The sequence below is a fragment of the Sminthopsis crassicaudata genome, chromosome 4 (genome assembly GCF_048593235.1).
Source record: "Sminthopsis crassicaudata isolate SCR6 chromosome 4, ASM4859323v1, whole genome shotgun sequence".
In the NCBI taxonomy this organism is placed as follows: Eukaryota; Metazoa; Chordata; class Mammalia; order Dasyuromorphia; family Dasyuridae; genus Sminthopsis; species Sminthopsis crassicaudata.
The window spans coordinates 307915499-307937471 of NC_133620.1; the positions used below are offsets into that span (position 1 = coordinate 307915499).

Sequence of the window (21973 nt, forward strand, 5' to 3'; positions counted from 1 at the left end):
TAACAAAATTATTATACTGTCATCAATCATAGGTGTCTTTTTTTTTTTTTTTTCCTGAGATGGGGTTAAGTGACTTGCCCAGGGTCACACAGCTAGGAAGTGTTAATTGTCTGAGACCAGATTTGAACTCCAGTCCTCTTGAATTCAAGGCTGGTGCTCTATACACTGCGCCACCTAGCTGCCCCAATCATAGGTTTCTTATAAAAGCTTAAACTAATCCCCCTACTGTTTCAAACTATTTTTTGTTGTCTTAGAAAAAATAGGCTGGTAACACCAGAACCATGAATGTAAAGTACTAGTCAACTGATATTTCTCCACATCAAACTACCACCTTTAAAGATTCCTATTGTGAATAAGAACTAATTGTGTACTTTTAGAATATTAGTTTTGGAGTTATGTAGAGGATGGATTGAAGAGGAGATATGGGAGGCAGAGAGGTCAACTAGGAAACTATTTCAAAAAATCAGATTACAGTTTGATACATACCCACAAAATATTCTGCACACAGAGAATGAGTTTGACTCTTCTATTAGTGTTTGATATTAGAGGTCTTAGTCTTGGACAGGATCCTGGCAGGGAGATGCTTTGTGTCAAGGGCCTTTAATAGTTATGGTGGAATGAGGTGTTTCATTACTCTGATGGCTCAGAAAATTGGAGTGGAGTTAAGTAGTGTCTCCAAATGAGACAATAAGTCCTGAAGTGAAGTGTCTACAAATCTAGAACTTGAGAGTAGCTAGAGTTTGAAATTTCTAGGTGTAATGGAGAAAGGAAGAAGTAGATGATAGGGTAGGGATTTTGGTGTCAGCAGCATTCCTTACTTAGGTTGTTGTTCTCCTGTTCAAAAATTGTTACTGATTCTGTTTCTTACTGAATTAAATTTAGCTCTAATTTTCTACCTCATTCCAGCTTTCATAGTTTCTTCTTGCTATTTTCTTTACCTAAAATATTATTTGTTATTTATTCAAAAACATTTATTTACCTCCTACTTGGGATATAAATTATGCTAGTGAGGGAATGACGAATAATACAACAAATGGTATTTTCCCTTTAAGACTTTACACTGTAGTAGGAGAAATGACATAAACACCACACACAAGGAAAGTACGTGATAATGCTACAAAATTTGAAAGATAGAATATCACATTTAGGAATTTATGTTGGAAAAATTAGGAATATAAAGGGGAAAAAGGTCACATAGAATTTTTTCATAGAAATAACAGTCTCCCATGATTGATAAAAGAATGGTGAGAATGGATCTGTAAATGATGGATACAAGCACACCTACCTCCTCTTGCATTCCACATTCGAGCAGCATGGTCACACATGCCTCAATAGGGAATGCAATTTCCCTTCCACTGACTGCTAGGTGCTCCTCCAAAGGCTTCCCAAAGGATGGTTTTTCTACCCATGCCTCTGTTGTAGAGGCAAAAGGAAGAAGATATTTAGCAAACTGATGGATAGGAAGTTCTATGTCATGTAAAAAAAAAATCAAGGCTTACCCACTTGATACCACAGGAATAAGGAGACATTTCATTTGTAATAGTAGATTCTCAAGTAGAATGTCCACTATCTCTATGGGTCAAGTATTGGCACAATATATCAGAGTTTTCTATTCTGATCTCTGAAATTCCCTCTAACCTTTTGATTCTATAGTTTTATAAATCTCTATTCCCTACCTTCTCGTACATATCTGCTTTGTTTCTGTTAAGGGTTGAAACAGACCTATTTAATTGAATTCCTTCTTTAGAAAAGAGCAAAACATAGCATTTCCATACTAAAAATTATATTAAATATATATAATAAATATATATTAAAAAGATAAGTGCAGTGGCCATAGGATCATGGTCATTTTATCCTCAACAAGATGACAAGAAAGAGTTCTGTTTGATTATTAGAAACTCTCTAATAGTAAAAGAAGATTTGTACTTACCCTGTTGGGCTTTTATCTGAGGCAAAACATTCTGCAATAGCGTTAATGACTTCCTATGGTATTCTGCTTGTACTTCTATTAACTGAGAAGAAATAAAGGCAAATATATATGTATATGTATATATATATGTATACATATATATATATTACTAAAAAATTACTAAAATTTTATTTAGGTAGAAATAAGGCTTCCATATTGTTCATTATAAGGCTATCTTAAGCTCAAGCTTATATGGGAAGCAGGGAGGGAAGTAGGAAACCCATTCTACCCCACTAAAATTTAATCTACTCCTTCTCCTATTGCCAATATTACATAAAATAATATTCCTGCTCCTGCTTCAGCCACTTTCTTTAATTATGATAGAGATACAAGTGACTTTGGAAACTCCAAGTGATAAAGATTATGGCAAAAATAAGAGGTTTATACTAGAAGCCAGTGCCCAACTTAAATAGCTACTTCTGTACTACTCTGGTGTAAAAGGATATCTATTGTACTTACCTCAAAGACTGAATATGAAGATCAAGTGAAATAATGTACAAACTGTACATATAGATGTAAGCTAGTATTATTATTATCCTACTTTGTCATACTATCTTCCCATGACAAAGGGAAAAAAAGAGAGAAACCAAAACAAATATTTAGTTAGCTATTTATCATCTATCCTGTTTTTCCTTTACTCTCTCTCCTTTCTTTCCTTCCTTCCTCCCTTTCTCCCTCCTTCTCTCTCTCTATCTCTTTGTCTCTTTCTCTCCTCCTTTCTTTCATCATTTATCAGGAATAAAAGGAGGCATGATGTTCAGGAAGAAAAAGGAATAAGTTTATTATGGAATAAAAGAAGGGAAAGAGATTTCCTAGACTTCAGGAGAAGTAGGAGAGGAAATGCTAGGAAATATACTTGTTTACCATTTACAATTGAATGACTCAGATTTCAACAACTGAATTTTGGCATGATTGACTCTGACTTCATTGCACTTCATGGAGGAACTTCAAGCCCAATATATAGCTTTCAGATAGTATCTTATGAACTAAAATTGCTCTGTTTACTGTAATTTAGCTCATATGGAATAATTTCCTATGTCCTCTTCTTCCCTCTACTCTTAAGGTTGTATCAACAGTAGCACCTTTCAAGTTTTTTCAAATAAGTAAAACATTGGTTAATTCATTTACTTCAGAACATTTTGTCTCCAGTTTTTTTTTTTTTTGCTATTGTTTCTCATATATATTTAATTCAACCAAGACTAAATTATAGATATAATTTCATGTGTAACTTTTTGGCATTTTGAATTGAACAGAGGATGAGATGACCAGTAGGGTTTTTTAGAAAAAAAACAAGGATAAGATAATCTCTTAGTACTCTGAGCATCAAAGGCATTCATAGATAATTGAAATTGTCTAGGCAATAACAAGCTATTTAAGCATATAATAACACTTTTAAAATTTTATGGAATTATAAAATAAACGGAATTCTGATTACTGATACAAGTCAATAATTAGTCTATAACCCAGTCTTAAATAATAGTTTGGCACTATAAGGGAAGTTTGCTTTTGATCAATCAATTAATATGTATTGACAACAGATTTTGAAACTAGACCTTCCTGTCTTCAAGGCTGGCTCTCTATTCACTATAACCAAACCACAAGCATTTTTATTAAACACCTACTAAATGCCAGGGTGCCAGGCAAACCCTCAAGAGCATTGCAAAGGAATAAATAATCAAATGAGTAATTAAGGTAACAAAAAATATTAACTGACTCTGATGACCAGTGTTCAAATGAATCAGTGATCTCATTGATTTGGAAACTTATTCTAATATGCAATTCATTGTTCCTCCATGTCCCCTCCCTCCTTCCCTCCCTCCCTCCCTCCCTCCCTCTCTCCCTCCCTCTCTCCCTTCCCTCCCTCCCTCTTTTCCTCCCTCCCTCCCTTCCTCCCTCTCTCCCTCCCTCCCCCCTACACTCTCTCTCTCTCTCTCTCTCTCTCTCTCTCTCTCTCTCTCTCTCTCTCTCTCTCTCTCTCTCTCTCTCTCTCTCTCTCTCTCCCTCCCTCCCCAACCCCTTTAGGATTGGGTTGTTTTTTCTTTTTTATCCCTATAACTTAGTACCTGCACATAGCAAGAACTTTATACATTTTATTGACTATTGACCATTAACAATGAAATCTGTTTGTAGGCCCTTTTAATAAGGGGACAAAGAGTGTCTAAAAAGAGAGACCTGATCAAGTCAGAAAGGACTCCTTTCCTGAAACTGATTAGCCTAAGAAAAGGAAGAACATCTTTGATTAGTTAAATTAATGAAAATATCTCTAAAGTTCATAGATATGCAAGAAAGAGCAATCTTTGGAGAGATTGATCAAAGAAGAATTATATATATTTTAGAAGATGATTCTCCAGGATACATTTGAAAGTTGAGTAACTACCATTTTATTTAATGATTCAATAATAGTTTGCCTAAACTGTCTTCTTATTTAATCTTTATGACAGAATTTTGTCTTTTGTTTCTGGAATACTATAAATTGTGAGCGGAAATGGATGATGATATTTTTTAAATGCAGAAGGGATTACTGTCCTCTTCTATTTTTTCTCTAAATTGAGGTGCCAGAATTATTTAACTCTTAAATTTGTCTCTGGTAGATTTGTGCCTAAAACTGAGTATAGAATTTCTCTCACACACCATCCTGTGTGACATTTAACCTCCCATAAATACACCACTCAGTATGAGTCAATGTGCTAAAAAAACCTTCCTTATTTTCTCTCTATATAATGGAGCACTGTAGCTATCTATTTATTATACTTTGTCCTCACCACCTGGCCATATTTATTATTTCCTATTATAAATTTCTTTGATAATATCTTTTAACCTCATTTCTGTTCTCTGAAATTCCTTATTGATTATATATTGTAAATTACTTACACCAGCATGCTCTCCCCATTGTCTTTTGTGTGATATTCATTTAAAATTCTTCATAGATGCTGTAATCTATGCTTGACTAATGGTTAAAAACTGGAATTAAAAAGAATAGACCAAGACAGCTAGGTGGATAGAGGACTGGCCCTGGAATCAGGAGGACCTGAATTCAAATATGACATTAGCTGTGTGACTCTGGGCAAGTCATTCAATCCTAACTGCCTAAAAATAAAATAAAATAAAATAAAAATAAAAAAACCCCAAATAACAACAACAACAACAATAACAAAAACAGACTTTATTTTTCACAGGAAGCTTGGGAGTCATTAAAAGAAGTCTTTAATCTTCTGAAGGCACTTGAGCACTTTTTTATCCCAGTTCAATTCTGGGCTCAACTCATTGTTCTCAGTCTATCCCAGATACATAGACTGATGAACAAGCTCTACAGAAGATTCTGCATCTAAACCCACATTGAAATCCTGGCAATAGATGTTTTTCATTCACCTGGTATTTCTTGTATGAATGATTAAGACAATTTCTTTTGAATGACTATAGATCTCTTCAAAAAAAGCTCTGCATTTTCCCAGAACTTAATGAAACTAACATGATGCCATTTATAAACAGAATCATCTATAGGACCTCACTATCTGTAGAGAAATCCTCTTCAACTTGGACTCTGCGTTGGATCTTCTTTATTATAATAGCAAATACTGTTGAAAAACATACATTTTTCTATTTTATATGTTGCCTGATATTTATGATCAGAAGATTATTTATTATATCTTTCAAGGAATCTTGAATGTTATTTACATATAGATAGAAGAAGGTTTAGTTTTGTTCTGCATAAGCAAATGCTTGTAGTCTACAAATCTGACCTTTCATACTTTTCCCTAAATCATACTATCTAATCTATTTTTATCATCATTCGTACATTTTCTATCTTTCCACTGATGTCACTAAGTATCAGAGTGCATTTTGAGGGTATTATTGGACTCTTTGTAGAATCTCATTACCATTTTATTATCAGCAACTGCTGTTGATATAAGGTGCAACTTTTTTTCATGGTGATAAGACAAATGGATAATTTATGAAACAATCTTTATTGCAGCCTGTTGGTATTGTAGCCAATACCTATATCACATCCTTCTTTTTGCTTCATTTATAACAATAATGTAAAGACAGCCATGATTCAGCTTCTCCATTGGAAGAAGTTATCATATTTAGAAATAACAAATTAAATAGATAAAATTAATAAAGATAAACAACAAATTCTAAAATAAATCCTCTACTTCCCTCTACCTCACCCTTATGCCAATGCCACTGAAGAAATATAAGGAGACCTACAGGACTGAGGGTCATTTTGGTTTTTTTTTCTTTGTTTCATAGCTTTCTATGATTAAAAAATCCATCACCAAGTGGCCAGCCTACAGATGAAAATTTTCTTCAATTTAAAATTAATTAGTCTCTAAAAGGAGATTTAAATAGGAATGTGGCTGGGACCACCCTCAAAAGTCTACCTGAAATTTGCTTGCATAACTTTCAAGAACCCAGGCTCATTTGTAAATTGTGATGAGGCATTTAAGGGGGACTCTGTGGTCCTTATACAATTATAAAAACATTATAAAGCTTACTAAATCTTCCCAGAGTTATTTTCTTCTTCGGTCTACAAATTCTCACCCATCCAAAATTGTTATTTTCTCTTTTCTTTTCTCCTCTCTCTGTTCTTTCAAATCTATAAAAACATCTTATTATATCCCTCTTACTGGTCATAATCTAGAATCAAAGCTCATGTTTTGTTATTTATTATATTTATTGAAAAGCTTTAAATTTTTTTAAAAAATCAGGTAAAGTCCAATGTTTAATCTATTTTTAACTCATAAGACTATATTAGAGTACTAAAAAACTATAAATGGTAATCTATTTCCCACTAGAATGTCAAAATGATAAAAGGAATTGAGATTTGATGTTAGGTGATTGATGATTCTTTTTTATTTTTAGACATTTAGAGAAATGTACATATAATAATATTTAACAAAACGAGAATCTGAAGGTTTAATGTTTCAAATAGTGACAAGATGATGCCTGATTGATCCTTACAATAGCCCTGTGAAAGTAGGTACTACAAGAATTATTCTTCTTATTTAGATAAGAAAAATGAAATTAAGATAGATAAAGTGACTTGACTATTATAATACAGCTAGAAAATATCTTATGCAAACTCGAACACAGGTCTTCCTAACTTCCAGTCCAGTATTCTATTAGTCACTGTTTCATGCTGCCTCTCATATGAATAGGATTGAAGTATACTTAGCCAGGAAGAATCATGTTCTCCACTTTTGATCTTTTATTTTTACACTTACTATAATGACTCAGAAAATTTTATTTCAAAATAATTCCACTTTTCTGGATCTTACCATTTGAAAGTAGTTTGCATAGTCAATTTCTTTGGCCACAAAATTGTACATATCAGCTGAGAGTTGGTCCTGTGGATGGCAAAATGTTAAGTTATGAAAAGTCATGAAAACAACAGAAGACTAAAAAATATGAATTTCAGCATCTGAAGCAGGAGAAAAGTAAAATGGAGAAATCTCAACTTTCCTTGATCTTGTTAGATTACCTTAGGCATTTTATAAATCTGCCATGGATTTTCACTAAACCAAGAGGGCAGCACTAGAGTAAAACGTATATGGGTTTAAAAGAAGCAAAAGAAAAGTTTTCTAAAATTTAAAATAATTTAAAATGAAATGGATTTATCTGGGTTTTAATGGATTCTGTGATTCTGTCTAATGTTATCCATGCAAAGTAAAGAAATGTGAGCTAGTATAAATGTGAGCTAGAATAGTTAGATGAATCCAGAGCTTGTTATCTGACTACATGCAAGAAAAATTAATGATTCAATGACAACTTAGATGGAAGACTAGAGAAGAACCATGGACTGTATAAAATTTTGAACAATAACCCTACCCAAAGGCATAGAGAGATAATTTAAATAATTTCTTTCTTTTGTTTTCATTATTCCCTCCATGCCCCTTATCCTAAAATATCCTCAAGATGATGGAATTTATTTTTCTTATAATTAATACTTTCCAGAATGTACTTTCATTTTTATTCTTCCCTCTCTCCAAACCCAATTCCTTCCTGTTTCTCTGATGAGTTGAATTTATTTCTATAGCAAACTTTCTTATCCATTCCTCCAATGCTTTCCTTATAGTTTTATTGTCTTCTACTTGTACAACCCAATTATAAGATAAATTTCTCCCCCTCCTTCTTCCTTCTTCCCCAATGTATTTTCTTTTCTTCTTTATTTCTTTTAAGATCATCTGAATCTAACAAAATCAAGTATAAGCTTTCCATCTTATTTCATTCTCTCTATGGCCACTGAAAACTTAAGAGTTCTGAGGAAACACTTTTTTTTTTTTTTTTTGGTTTCCCTATAGGAATGTGAACTTTTCATACATTTATATCCCTTGTAATTGCTCTTTTTTTTTTTTTTTTTACCTTTCTATATTTCTCTTGACACCTGCTTTTGTACTTTAAATTTTCTGGGGTTCAGACTTTTTAATAGGGATGTTTGGAAATTCTCTATTTCACTAAAGGTTCATTAGTTGCTCTATTTCTTTTTTATATGTAGGCTATTTTTGTTTGTAAACCTTTGTCTTTTGCTTTTTGAACAGAATATGCTAGGCTTTAACTTTTCCTTTTGGTAGCCAATATCAAGTTTTGCATAATTTCAAATTTGCCTTCTGGCTATAATGTGTAGGCAGGTTTGTTTATGATTTTTTGAAATATAGTATCTTGGTTATTTGGGGGGTCATGGTTGAAAAATTATGGTTTTTCTTTTCATCTTGAATTGGTTTTTAGTTCTGTTTTTGATATGAGATGCTTTAATGCCTTACTTTCCCTCTTTTTTTCAGTCTTGGATTTTTTTTTTTTCTGAGGCAGTTGGGGTCTTTATTCTGAGTTTTTATTTCACACACACACACACACACACACACACACACACACACCCCCCATATATATATATATATATATATATATATATATATATATATATTTAAAACTTATTTTCTCCAGGAATTTAGTTGTCTTTGTGGACTTACTTGTAGTCATTGTAGAAGTATTCTTTTCTTTTCTTGACTTATTTTTAAAAATTATTTTAAATTTTTATTTTATTTTATTTTTAGCTTCTAGTGCTCGCTCACTCTGTCTCTGTCTCTATCTCTATCTCTGTCTCTTGTCTGTCTGTCTCTCACTCTTTTTCTCTTGTGTTTTAATTTCTTCTAGTCTTTATCTTCTGAACTAGGATTTTATTTTATGACCAGGCTTTGCACATTTTTGGTGGTAATTTTTAGGCCTTTTTGGGTCTTAACCTATATTATTTGGTATCTTGCTGCTGCTTTCTCTGAAGTCTACAATGAAATGAGGGGCATCTCAAGCCAGGGAACCATAACTTTCAGTGAGTTCTAAGCAGTATGTGCTGATCAGTGCTCCATTTGTCTCATAATTGTAGTATCTGACCACAGTTTAAGCCTCAGAGATATAAATGTACAGTTGCTCTTGGTTAGAGCTCCAGAAGATTGCTTCTGGTTCCATTCTCTATTCACTGATTAGAAGATTTAGAGTACAGAATTGTAGATCGGTCTGTGATCCCAGATTCCTACCCTATCTATAGGCCCTAGTTCCAGTCTAAGTTGGGCAGAACAAGAGAGAACCAAATTCACCCCTGCTCCAAAATCACTGTCTTATATCTTTAGGCCCTAGGCCATATGTGCACTAGAACCCTAGTTTATCCACATATCAATTCAGTGTGGATAGATCCTACTCTGTCTTTTTGCCTACTTCTTGCCTTCTTACTACAGCCCCAAGTCACTGTTCATTTTAGATAAAGCATTCCTTTCTAGGGTCAGATGAATGAAGCTACCAAATATTTCCTATCCCTGCTACCTGTCTTGGTATCACAAGGCACAATCTTCTGAGATCTCCCTACATCGCAAAGTGGTACTGCTGATGGCTTATCACTGTACTGGCTGAAGGCCCCAATCTGGGTCTTTCTGAGTCTCCTGCTCAAACACCCATAGACTTCTGGCTATCTCCATATATTAATATGAATTAGAAAAATGAACCACTGTGATTTCTCCTGAGCATCATTCCAAATGGTAGTTCACTATAATCTTTACCGGATAACTGTAGGGAAAGTTTAATGTTCTGTAACTGTAGTTTTATGGTTCTGCTTATTCCATCATCTTTGCTGGCCTCTTTCCATGATCTTCTAATGATCACTAATGATCATGCCTTCCAGTTCTTGTTAACAATATTATTTGATAATTCTTTTAGTAGTCTTAGATTTAGTTTATCTGGGCTTGATGATTTAAATATGTCTGGGCACCTAAATATGCAGGTGCTTTTTTATTATCATGCTAATTATTTTGGGTAACAAATTCCTATTGGTTATTTTGATTATGTTCTTTTCAAACCAAAAATCATTCTCCCTTTCTTCAAGGAACTTATATGCTACTAGGAGATACAACAAGTAGAGATATGAGTAAATATCAAATAATGTGAGTTGGGAGAAAGCATTAAAAATTAAGTGGCTTAAGGAGAGAATGCTTATAGAAGATGGTATATGAATATTTTCCTTTAATCAAAATATTTTAATTATCATTTAATATGGATAAGCTAAAGCATTGTGAGCCAAGTAATGCTTTTATTAAACAAAATTTCAAACCAAAGCAGAAACTCTTTAATAAATATCATTTTAGGAAGCAAAGGATAAATGCTATTGGTAGCATTTGGTAACACCTATACCCTTAATTAAGTTAACAGTTATGAAATTTCAATTGTTCCATTCCACACCTGGGGAATATAGTATAATAATGAGACTAAAATTAGCATATTCTCTTTAAATTGACTCTAATATGTTTCTTTTTTTTGCTTTAGAAAATTAGGTGAAGAAAGATGTGTTTTCATTTTTAATCATTAAAATCTCTGGCAGTGAGACCAGCCATTGCCTTCACCGATCACTAGCTATTTGAGGATGGGGGGGGAAATTTAAGAGAGTGTTGTTCATGCACAATGATGAATAATACCAAATATTAAAATTCCATTCTAATTTTCTAAGAGTGCTTGCACATAAGCACTAATCACCTCCCATCTTCCACAAACATTCCAGTTTATTCATTTAGATGTTGCTTGTGAAATGAGTAATTTACCTTTAACTAAAGAATATATGGTCTTTAAAAAATATGGGAGATTAAGATATTAAACAAACTATCAATATATATTAACATACCTTTTATCTCAAGTATAATGATCATTTCTGAGATTAGATGCAGATGCCTTTTAAAAATTAACAAGAAAGTAATCTGACCACATTAAGACTGATATATTTAAAGGTTCTCTGTATCTCATAAACACATAAATATCAGGTATTAGTAAGGTGATAGGATATAAAATGAGATATAAATGTACATTATGACGTCTAAAATTCTGAATGATATACATTTTGTAATTGATCTGTTAATATAAAAATTAGAGGTAAAAATTTATCACGATAGAAAAATGGGAAAGAATACAAAAAGCAAAAATGGAATAGACAGGAGGGAAAAAGAGAACAATGATACTGGAATGAAAAATGAACAATAGCAATAACAACAATTAGATGTTTATTATATCTATACTACTATACTCTGGGAATATTAGTACTATTCTTATTGGTCCCATGATATGTGAGTTACCAAGCTAATAAATTCTTTTGAATCTGTCAGTACTTTCTAAATAAAGAAAGAAGGCTTGACAGGCTCATTTGAATGTAGACAAAATACTATGGATTTATGATCATGACCATTTGGGTAAACTTAAGTGACTGAGACTGATGGATATTCCAATAGAATTGTCTGTGGCTATGTAGCAAAGGAATTATTCTTCCATACTTTCTTTTCAGCTTTGTTTTTCATTTATTGGTCACCAATTCTATTCATCTTATTTCTGATAAAAGCTTAATTTCACTATGTTTAGGTAACACTGTATGATTTCATGTTTCTAAACACAATTCTAAAATTTTGGCTAGACCCTAGGAAAAGATACTTCAAATAACATAAATGAATATATTTGCTACTCTCAATAATGTACGATAGAGGAAAAATGATCCTGAGCTTATAAAAAGCAAATTTTCTAGATAGTAAGCTTTTTCCCATAACAGATTATAGTATTCAATGAATTTAGAAATATAAACATCTTAGAACTCAGAAAAAGAACATTTTCTCCATAAAAGTGAATAGTTTTACATTCAAGAGTCAGTTTCTCAAAAAATCTAGTACTTAAATTTGATAGAGTCTTGAAGATAATAAGAGAATAACAGTGCCTATAGCTTCCAATTAGTCAAAATAATAGCAGATAATAACAGAAAGGTCAGATAGAAGTTCCCAAATATAAGTAGTGAGTTTGAATTACCTAATGCCATAGATATACAAATACCTATAGATATTTGTGAAAAAAGCCTTTTTTTTTTTCCTTTTTAAATCTAGCACTGACATAAATATCAATGTAAAGTACAACACATTCTCCTCTTTTAACTAATGGAACTAGTTTACTAATGGAATTAATGGAAATAGTTTACTATCTTCTAATCCAGCACAGAGTGAAATTTCTCCCTACTATCCTCTAGACTCTTGACTTGCTATACTTCTAAAAGAATCTCTAGGATTCAAGATCAAATACAAGGGTTCTTAACCTTTTTTTTCTGTCACGGAATCTCTTTGATGATCTGGTGAAGCCATTGTTCTCTTCAGAAAATTGTTTTGTTGCTATTTTCCCCCAAGAGGCAAAGATTTCATTATTTAAGCTAAATATATAGTCTTTAGCAAGGAAAAGAGGTTTTAGCAATCAACAAAGGAGAAAACAAGTTGTAGTCAGGAAGAAGATGCCATTAAAGGGACCTAAGGTAGGCTAACCCTAAAAGGAATTTAGCACTCAAAAATAGTTAGCCAGAATAAAGTTTTTCAATGTATAAAATATATAGGATTATGAAGGAAACCAAATTCATAAAGCCTGAATTAAGAATCTTTGGTAAGACTCTACTAATGAATTAAAGGCTTGGTATCTACAAATATTCTAAATTTCAGCTCAAAAGAAAGATGGAGTGTGTGTGTGTGTGTGTGTGTGTGTGTGTGTGTATGTATGTGTGTACTATTAAGTCTCTGTGCTTCCAGGTAAGGGACAAGATGGGTCAAGATAGGGGATGGATACCCTGCAAATCTCTTTGTTTCTTAGGATGTACCTCCAGGTAAGGGACAACATGGGACAAAGTAGGGGGTGCGTACCCTGCAAATCTCCACTCGGTTTGCAGCTTCCTCCATTTCTTCCCTGAGGGCATCAGCTTTGGCACCTGTGGGCTGCAAGTTGCTGGACAAACCTGAAGATTTTGAGGTCTGCTGCCACCTTGTGGGAAACAAGAGAGAAAAAGAGAGACATAAAATAGGAGAACAGTCCTACATACATAGGAATTATAAGATCTAAATTCTCCAGGGACTAGGAACACATGATGATAAGTATTAATAAGGAAGCTGCTGGCCAGGTGACAATGCTGCTCTGTTTTTTAAAGTGAGAATTAGAAATTTATAGTTCAAGAAATGTATTGTCAGGAGTTGAGAGTTCAAGTTGTTGTAGTTCTGGCACTAATTACATCCAATCATTCTTCTCTGTAAGTTTTATCTATAGAAAAAGAAAGAATACTATTTGTTATCTTTCTCATGGAAAAGAATTTCAAAGAGCAAGGTCAATTTGTTAATAACTGAATAACATGGGAAATGTTCAACTTTAAAAAGAGCCCCAAGATAACAATATCATACAAACTGAAAAAAATACATAATAAAATATTTACCTTTGCTATTAGTTTCAAAGGTCCATGGATATGATACTTTACGTAAATAAGAGCTTTACAAAAAATACACAAAAATTCCATTCCAATGGAGTGTATGTCAGAAAAACAGTTGGTGGAAATTTTAGAGACAAATTTAGGTTCGATTTCAGAAAGAAACTTCCTACAGAAGCCTACACTCCAAATGGAGTGGGCTGTCCTGGGAAGTGAGTTCCCTTCACTAAAGACATTCAAAAAAGGCTGGGTAATCATTTGTCAACTATATGATTGAGAAAATTCTTGCACAAATATAATTTAGACTTGTAATTATCACCACTTGTCTAAAATATTGCAACAGCCTTCCTAGTCCTTCCTTGATTAAAGTTATCCTCTGCACAATTCCAAAAAAGAAACAAGAAACTTTTATAAAATCCTAAGAACACAATTTTTACAAAATCAATTGAAACAAGTAGAGGATTTTTAAAAAATATATTTTTGAATAGTTATTTAGAAAGGCTAATGCCTTCTGTGTTTCTCTGGAACTTTTGGGCTAGTTGGTGTATACCATTTGATGATAAATTCAATCAGTTCTTTTGCTCTTAAGCAAGAGTATCTATTTCTGAAAATTAGTACATTTGATTTTTCTGGCTTTTCAGTGCCCTTCTCTTCAGGGAATTCATCTAGTTTTATTTAAGGCCCCAGTATAGTCTCCATTGCTTTAATTTTGAAGCCCTTCATACTAGTGAGAGAACCCATGAAGATGGTATCTACTGAAAACCAGAGAGGGTCTTTCTCCTGAGGGCTGAGTCTTGTTCTTCTAAGATGTAACTAACTCTAGACTTCTCAATGAGCTGGTTACTCTATGGGTCTATCTCTCCTGCTCAAGAATCTTCAGTGACTCAATTGTGTTTGGAATAAAATATTACTACTTCAGCTTGCCTTTTAAAGTCATTCATGATTTGGCTCCAGCCTACCTTTCCAGACTTTGCCCGCTATTAATCGACTATATTCCAGATGCAAGAGGGTTACATGCACAACCTGACTTAACCATGTCTTAAGGAATCTCCATTAATGGAAGTGTCTTGGAAAAACTGTAGTGTATGTAGAAAAGTCCCATAACTGTATCTGGTCAGCTAATTATGTGAGGATTTAAAGGTTTTGATTAGACATTCAAAAAAGCCAGAGCCAGCCTCATCTACTATCTGCTCTTGATTTGATTTCACTGAATCCAATGAAAGAGAATTCTATAAAGGGAAAAAATAAGAGTCTTCTTCCCTTCAGAGACATGTAGACCTATAAATACAGATCGGGCTTCTCTTCCTGCCTTGGTGAGAGGGAAGGAGGAAAAAGCGTGTCTCTGTGTCTGAGTTTTGAAACCAGTTAAACATTTATGAACAAGGAGTAAGCTTTGTGGTAAGTCTGGCATAAAAGAATAGAGTGAGCTTCCAACCAAAATGGCTATGTAAATGGAGATAAACCATCTTTTGGTGAGGAGACATACCTACTTTAACAAAAACCTGAACTTTATGCCAGACAGAATAATGATCAAGAAATCCAAGAAGAAACTACAGTAAATAGCTTTTTTTTTAAACCCCAAACTGCACAAAAAGTTAAACAGTCCATGAGGAATAGAAAGGGAGAGGAGGAGTACCAGCAGTTAGTACCAACTGAAGCAAATAGGCCTCTTCCAATCCTACTCAGCTCTGATCTTCTCGCCTGAAATGCTTTATTTTATGAAATTTCCATCTTTTTTTCCCTTGTAGGGGAAACTTTGCAGGGTAAGTTGAAAGAGTTTTGGGCATCTTTCCACCACTGTGCTAATGTTTATACTTTGTCCTTGTGCTTAGTAGAAATCTCTTCATCTTTTGCCAAGTGTAGTCATCATTCTATGCAGTCTTTGATCTTTAGAGTTAGCAGAACACTTTCAGGTGTTTTTTTTAGTGGTTAGAAGTTAGCTTTTCTAACTGCCATACCACTTAAATTTAGTTGTAGTTTATATAGTTTGCTTTTTTGGAATATTGTATTCCAAGATCTCCTCTGGTTTATTGCAGAAGTTGCCAAGTATTATGTTAATTCTTAATGTTCTTTTTTGGCATCTGAATCACCTTTTTCTGGCTGCTTACAATATTTTTTCTTTGATTTAGAAAGTCTGGAATTTGGCCATGACATCTCTAGGACTTTTGCTTTTAGTGTTTTCTTTCAGGAGGTGATCAATGCATTCTTTCTGTCCTCGCTTTGTACTCTCATTGAAATAGTTCTGTCAATTTACACTTATGCTTTGAAATATAATGAACAGGGTTTTTAAAAAAATCATTGTTTCCAGATAGTTGAATGTTTTTTAAATGATCTTTCCTTGATGTATTTTCTAGTTGTTGTTGTTTTAGGTGAGAAGGATAGGGCATGGTACAGAAAACAAAAACAAAAACAAAAAAAACATAAATGCCCCAATTTTCAAAAAAAGGAAAAAAAGTGGAGCTCAGATTTTATTCCGTTAACATTCTAGAATATGAATGGTTTGTGAACAAAAAGGTAAAGAAATAATTACTGGACTTCCAGCCAAGATGGCGGAGAGGAAGCACACAGCTGCTTGAGCTCCGCGTTTTCTCTCAGAATTTACTTCATGACAAGCCTCGGAATTAGTGCTTGACCAGAAAAAACCCCCACAAATAATTACCAACAGAAGACATCCTTGAAATTCGCCAGAAAAGGTCTGTTTTTGTTCGGGAGCAGGGACAAACAAACTGGATGCAGGCTGAGGGTAGGCAGTGAGAGAGAGGCAGGCAGCTCACACTGCTCAGAACAGAGGGGGGAGGGGTACAATCTCAGCCATTTCTGCAGAATGACCTTTACCCCAGTGTAGATATTCCATCTTGGCAGCAAGCCAGGATTAGCAGAGAAGGTGTAAACACTGGAGGTAAAGAATAAAACCCCAGAAAGCTAGTCTCTCAGGACAGCCACCCCCACCCCCACCCCCACCCCCACCTGGAGTGACTCAGTGCGTTCTTAGAGCCTCAGAGCACAGAAGCAGCACAGCCATTGCTGTCCTGTTAGTGCCTCGCTGCTGTCTCCCCCAGTCTGTAAAGAAAGCCCGGTACACCATGCAGCCCCATCCCCCCCAAAAACAGACCAATTGTTTCTCTTGTCATTTTGTTTTCTTCGATTCCACTGTAACAAAATGAACAAAAAATTTAAAAAGGCTCTAACTATTGACAGCTTCTGTATGGATAGAGAGCACACTTCAAACTCTGAGGAGACTAAAAGCAGACTGTGTCCAGAGGAATCCCCTAATGGGGATATGATCTGCTCCTCAATACACAAGACTCTCATAGAGGAAATCAAAAAGGCTCTCACAAGAGAATTAGAGGAGAAATGGGAAAAAGAAAGGGAAGCTTGGCAAGAGAGTCTGGAGAAGTCATCCCACACATTTAAAGAAAGAGTGGATAAAGAAATCAAATCATTGAGAAATAAAATTAGTGAGTTGGAAAAAAAACAGCTCTCTAAAAAATAAAATTGATGAAATGGAAAAACATTCCATTGAAGAAAAAAACTGGCTTAAAAACTCAATTGGACAATTACAAAAAGATATTAAAAAAGTGAGTGAAGAAAATACATCATTGAAAATCAGAATCAAACAAGTAGAATTGAATGACTCAAGGAGAAACCAAGAAGTAGACAAGCAAAACCAGAAAAGCAAAACAATGGGAAAGAATGTCAAGTACCTTATTGGAAAGACAACAGACCTGGAAAACAGATCCAGGAGAGACAATTTGAGAATAATCAGACTCCCTGAAAAATATGAAGAAAAAAAGAGCCTGGACAATATTTTCCAGGAAATTATCAAAGAGAACTGTCCAGACGTTTTAGAAACAGAGGGTAAAATAGACATTGAAAAAATTCATTGATCACCTACTGAAAGGGACCCTAAAATCAAAACGCCAAGAAATATAGTGGCCAAGTTCAAGAACCATCAGATGAAGGAAAAAATATTGGAAGCTGCTAGAAAAAAGAAATTCAGATATGGAGGAGCCACAATAAGGATAACCCAGGATCTAGCAGCGTCCACATTAAAAGAACGAAGGGCCTGGAATATGATATTCTGAAAGGCTAAAGAACTTGGAATGCAGCCAAGAATAACTTACCCAGCAAAAATGAGCATCGTTTTCCAGGGAAGAAGATAGACATTTAACGAAATAAATGAATTCCATCTGTTCTTGATGAAAAAACCAGATCTACACAAAAAGTTTGATCATCAAATACAGAACTCAAGAGATTTCTAAAAAGGTAAAAAGAAATCTTGAGAACTATATTTCTGCCATAAAGACATGTAAAGAACATGTATAATTTGTACTAGAAACTAGAGGTGGAAAGGAAATTATATCATAAAAAGGGTAAAGTGGTGGTACTACATCTCACAAAGAGGCAAAGGTAACCTATTATATCTGAGAGAAAGAAAGGAGGGGGATGAACATAGTGTGTATCAATAGACATATTCGATTTATGGTGAAACTCCTTCCATTCCATTGAAAAGTGGGAGGGAAGGAGTAAGCTAAGGGGAAGGAATACAGAAATTGTGAGAAAAGGGGTAAAATAGGGGGAGAAACTTTAAGGTAGGGGAGGGATACTAAAAAGGGAGGGCTGTGAGAAGAAAGTGGTGCTCACAAGTTTAATACTAGGGTAAGAGGGAGGAAATGAGAAAAGCATAAGCAGGGGTTAACAGGATGGCAAACAATATAGAATTAGTCATTTTAAGCATAAATGTGAATGGGGTAAAGCATTACCCATAAAGCAGAAGCAGAGAGTACACTGGATTAAAAGCCAGAATCCTACAATATGTTGTTTACAGGAAACACACCTGAAACAAGGTGATACATTCAGATTAAAGGTAAAAGAATAGAGCAGAATCTACTATGCTTCAGGTGAAGCCAAAAAAGCAGGGGTAGCCATCCTCATCTCAGATTGAGCAAAAACAAAAATTGATCTAATTAATTAATTAATTAATTACTCCCTTCTGTTCCGAATTTTCCTCTCCTTCCCTACACCCCTCCCCTAGATGGGAGGCATTCCCATACATATTAACTATGTTATAGTATATCTTAGATACAATATATATGTGCAGAACTGAATTTTTGTTGTTGTTGTTGTTATTGTTACAAAGGAAGAATTGGATTTGGAAGGTAAAAATAACCTGGGAAGAAAAACAAAAAAATGAAAACAGTTTACACTCATTTTTCAGTGTTTCTTCTATGGGTGTAGCTGATTTTGTCCATCATTGATCAATTGGAATTGGATTAGATCTTCCCTATGTTAAAGATATCCACTTCTATCAGAATACATCCTCATATAGTATTGTTGTTGAAGTATATAATAATCTCCTAGTTCTGCTCATTTCACTCAGCATAAGTTCATGTAAGTCTCTCCAAGCCTCTCTGTATTCATCCTGCTGGTCTTTTCTTGCAGAACAATAATATTCCATAACGTTCATATACCATAATTTATCCAACCATTCTCCAATTGATGGGCATCCATTCATTTTCTAATTTCTAGCCACTATGAAAAGGGCTGCCACAAACATTTTGGCACATACAGATCCCTTTCCTTTCTTTAGTACTTCCTTGGGATATAAGCCCAGTAGTAGCACTGCTGGATCAAAGGGCATAATTCCAGATTGCTCTCCAAAATGGTTGGATTCTTTCACAACTCAACCAACAATGTATCAGTGTCCCAGTTTTCCCACATCCCCTCCAACATTCATCATTATTTGTTCCTGTCATCTTAGCCAATCTGAAAGGTGTGTAGTGGTATCTCAGAGTTGTCTTAATTTGCATTTCTCTGATCAATAGAGATTTGGAACACTCTTTCATATGAGTGGAAATAGTTTCAATTTCATTATCTGAAAATTGTCTGTTCATATCCTTTGACCATTTATCAATTGGAGAATGGCTTGATTTCTTATAAATTAAAGTCAATTCTCTGTATATCTTTATCAGAACCTTTAACTGTAAAAATGTTTTCCCAATTTGTTACTTCCCTTCTAATCTTGTTTGCATTAGTTTTGTTTGTACAAAAGCTTTTTAATTTCATTGTAATCAAAATTTTCTATTTTGTGATCAATAATGATCTCTAGTTCTCCTTTGGTCACAAATTCCTTCCTCCTCCACAAGTCTGACAGGTAAACTATTCTATGTTCCTCAAATTTATTTATGATCTCATTCTTTATGCCTAACTAATGGACCCATTTTGATCTTATCTTAGTATGTGGTGTTAAGTGTGGGTATATACCTAGTTTTAGTCATACTAATTTCCAGATTTCCCAGCAGTTTTTGTCAAATAATGAATTTTTAACCCCAAAAGTTGGGATCTTTGGGTTTGTCAAACACTAGATTGCTATTTTTATTCACCATCTTGTCCTGTAAACCTAACCTATTCCACTGATCAACTAGTCTATTTCTTAGCCAATACCAAATGGTTTTGGTGACTGCTGCTCTATAATATGCTTCTAGATCAGGTACAGCTAGGCCACCTTCATTTGATTTTTTTTTCATTACTTCCCTTGAAATTCTCGACCTTTTCTTCTTCCATATGAATTTTGTTGTTATTTTTTCTAGGTCATTAAAATAGTGTCTTGGGAGTCTAATTGATATAGCACTAAATAATTCTAATAGCTTTTTAGTGGAATCTCTGGGTTATATAAGTATACCATCATATCCTTTGCAAAGAGTGGTAGTTTGGTTTTCCCATTACCTACTCTAATTCCTTGAATCTCTTGGCTCTTATTGCCGAGGCTAGTATTTCTAATAAAATATTGAATAGTTTAGAAATAATTCAGAATTTTAGCAAAGTTGCAGGATACAAAATAAATCCACATAAATCCTCAGCATTTTTATACATTACCAACACAATCCAACAGCAAGAGATACAAAGAGAAATTCCATTCAAAATAACGGTCGATAGTAAAAAATATTTGGGAATATATCTACCAAAGGAGAGTCAGGAATTATATGAGCAAAATTACAAAACACTTGCCACAAAAATAAAGTCAGATTTAAATAATTGGAAAGACATTCAGTGCTCTTGGATAGGCCGAGCGAATATAATTAAGATGACAATACTCCCTAAACTAATCTATTTATTTACTGCTATACCAATCAGACTTCCAAGAAACTATTTAAATAACCTAGAAAAAATAACAACAGAATTCATATGGAACAACAAAAGGTCGAGAATTTCAAGGGAAGTAATGAAAAAAAAAATTAAGTGAAGGTGGTCTAGCTGTACCTGATCTAGAACTACATTATAAAGCAACAGTCACCAAAACCATTTGGTATTGGCTAAGAAATAGACTAGTTGATCAGTGGCATAGGTTAGGTTCACAGGGCAAGATAGTGAATAAAAATAGCAATCTAGTGTTTGACAAACCCAAAGATCCCAAATTTTGGGATAAGAATTCATTATTTGACAAAAACTGCTGGGAAAACTGGAAATTAGTATGGCAAAAACTAGGCATGGACCCACATTTAACACCACATACTAAGATTAGATCAAAATGGGTCCAAGATTTAGGCATAAAGAATGAAATCATAAATAAATTGGAGGAACATGGGATGGTTTACCTCTCAGACTTGTGGAGGAAGAAGGAGTTTGTGTCCAAGGGAGAACTAGAGAGCATTATTGATCACAAAATAGAACATTTTGATTACACCAAATTAAAAAGTTTCTGCACAAACAAAACTAATGCAAACAAGATTAGAAGGGAAGTAACAAATTGGGAAAACATTTTTACAGTTAAAGGTTCTGATAAAGGCCTCATCTCCAAAATATACAGAGAATTGACTTTAATTTATAAGAAATCAAGCCATTCTCCAATTGATAAAGGTCAAAAGATATGAACAGACAATTTTCAGATGATGAAATTAAAACTATTTCCACTCATATGAAAGAGTGGTCCAAATCACTATTGATCAGAGAAATGCAAATTAAGACAACTCTGAGATATCATTACACACCTGTCAGATTGACTAAGATGACAGGAACAAATAACGATGAATGTTGGAGGGGCCGTGGGAAAACTGGGACACTGATGCATTGTTGGTGGAGTTGTGAAAGAATCCAACCATTCTGGAGAGCAATCTGGAATTATGCCCAAAAAGTTATCAAAATGTGCATACCCTTTGACCCAGCCATACTACTACTGGGCTTATATCCCAAGGAAATACTAAAGAAGGGAAAGGGACCTGTATGTGCCAAAATGTTTGTGGCAGCCCTTTTCATAGTGGCTAGAAGCTGGA

The 21973-nt window shown here is 34.1% G+C and overlaps 1 protein-coding gene across 5 annotated transcripts in view; it reads right to left on the reverse strand.

Moving 5' to 3' along the window:
• ARHGAP44 (Rho GTPase activating protein 44) overlaps positions 1 to 21973 on the reverse strand; it is a 175502-nt gene that overhangs the window by 84316 nt on the left and 69213 nt on the right. For 3 of the 5 annotated variants that reach the window (XM_074312029.1, XM_074312025.1, XM_074312024.1), the window contains exons 7-10: positions 13153 to 13270; positions 7249 to 7317; positions 1931 to 2012; positions 1286 to 1467 (exon numbers count right to left, since the gene is read on the reverse strand). In XM_074312029.1, coding sequence (XP_074168130.1) covers positions 1286 to 1467; positions 1931 to 2012; positions 7249 to 7317; positions 13153 to 13270 — 451 coding nt within the window. The remainder of the gene's footprint in view (positions 1 to 1285; positions 1468 to 1930; positions 2013 to 7248; positions 7318 to 13152; positions 13271 to 21973) is intronic. The other 2 variants (XM_074312027.1, XM_074312026.1) reach the window with 1 other exon arrangement.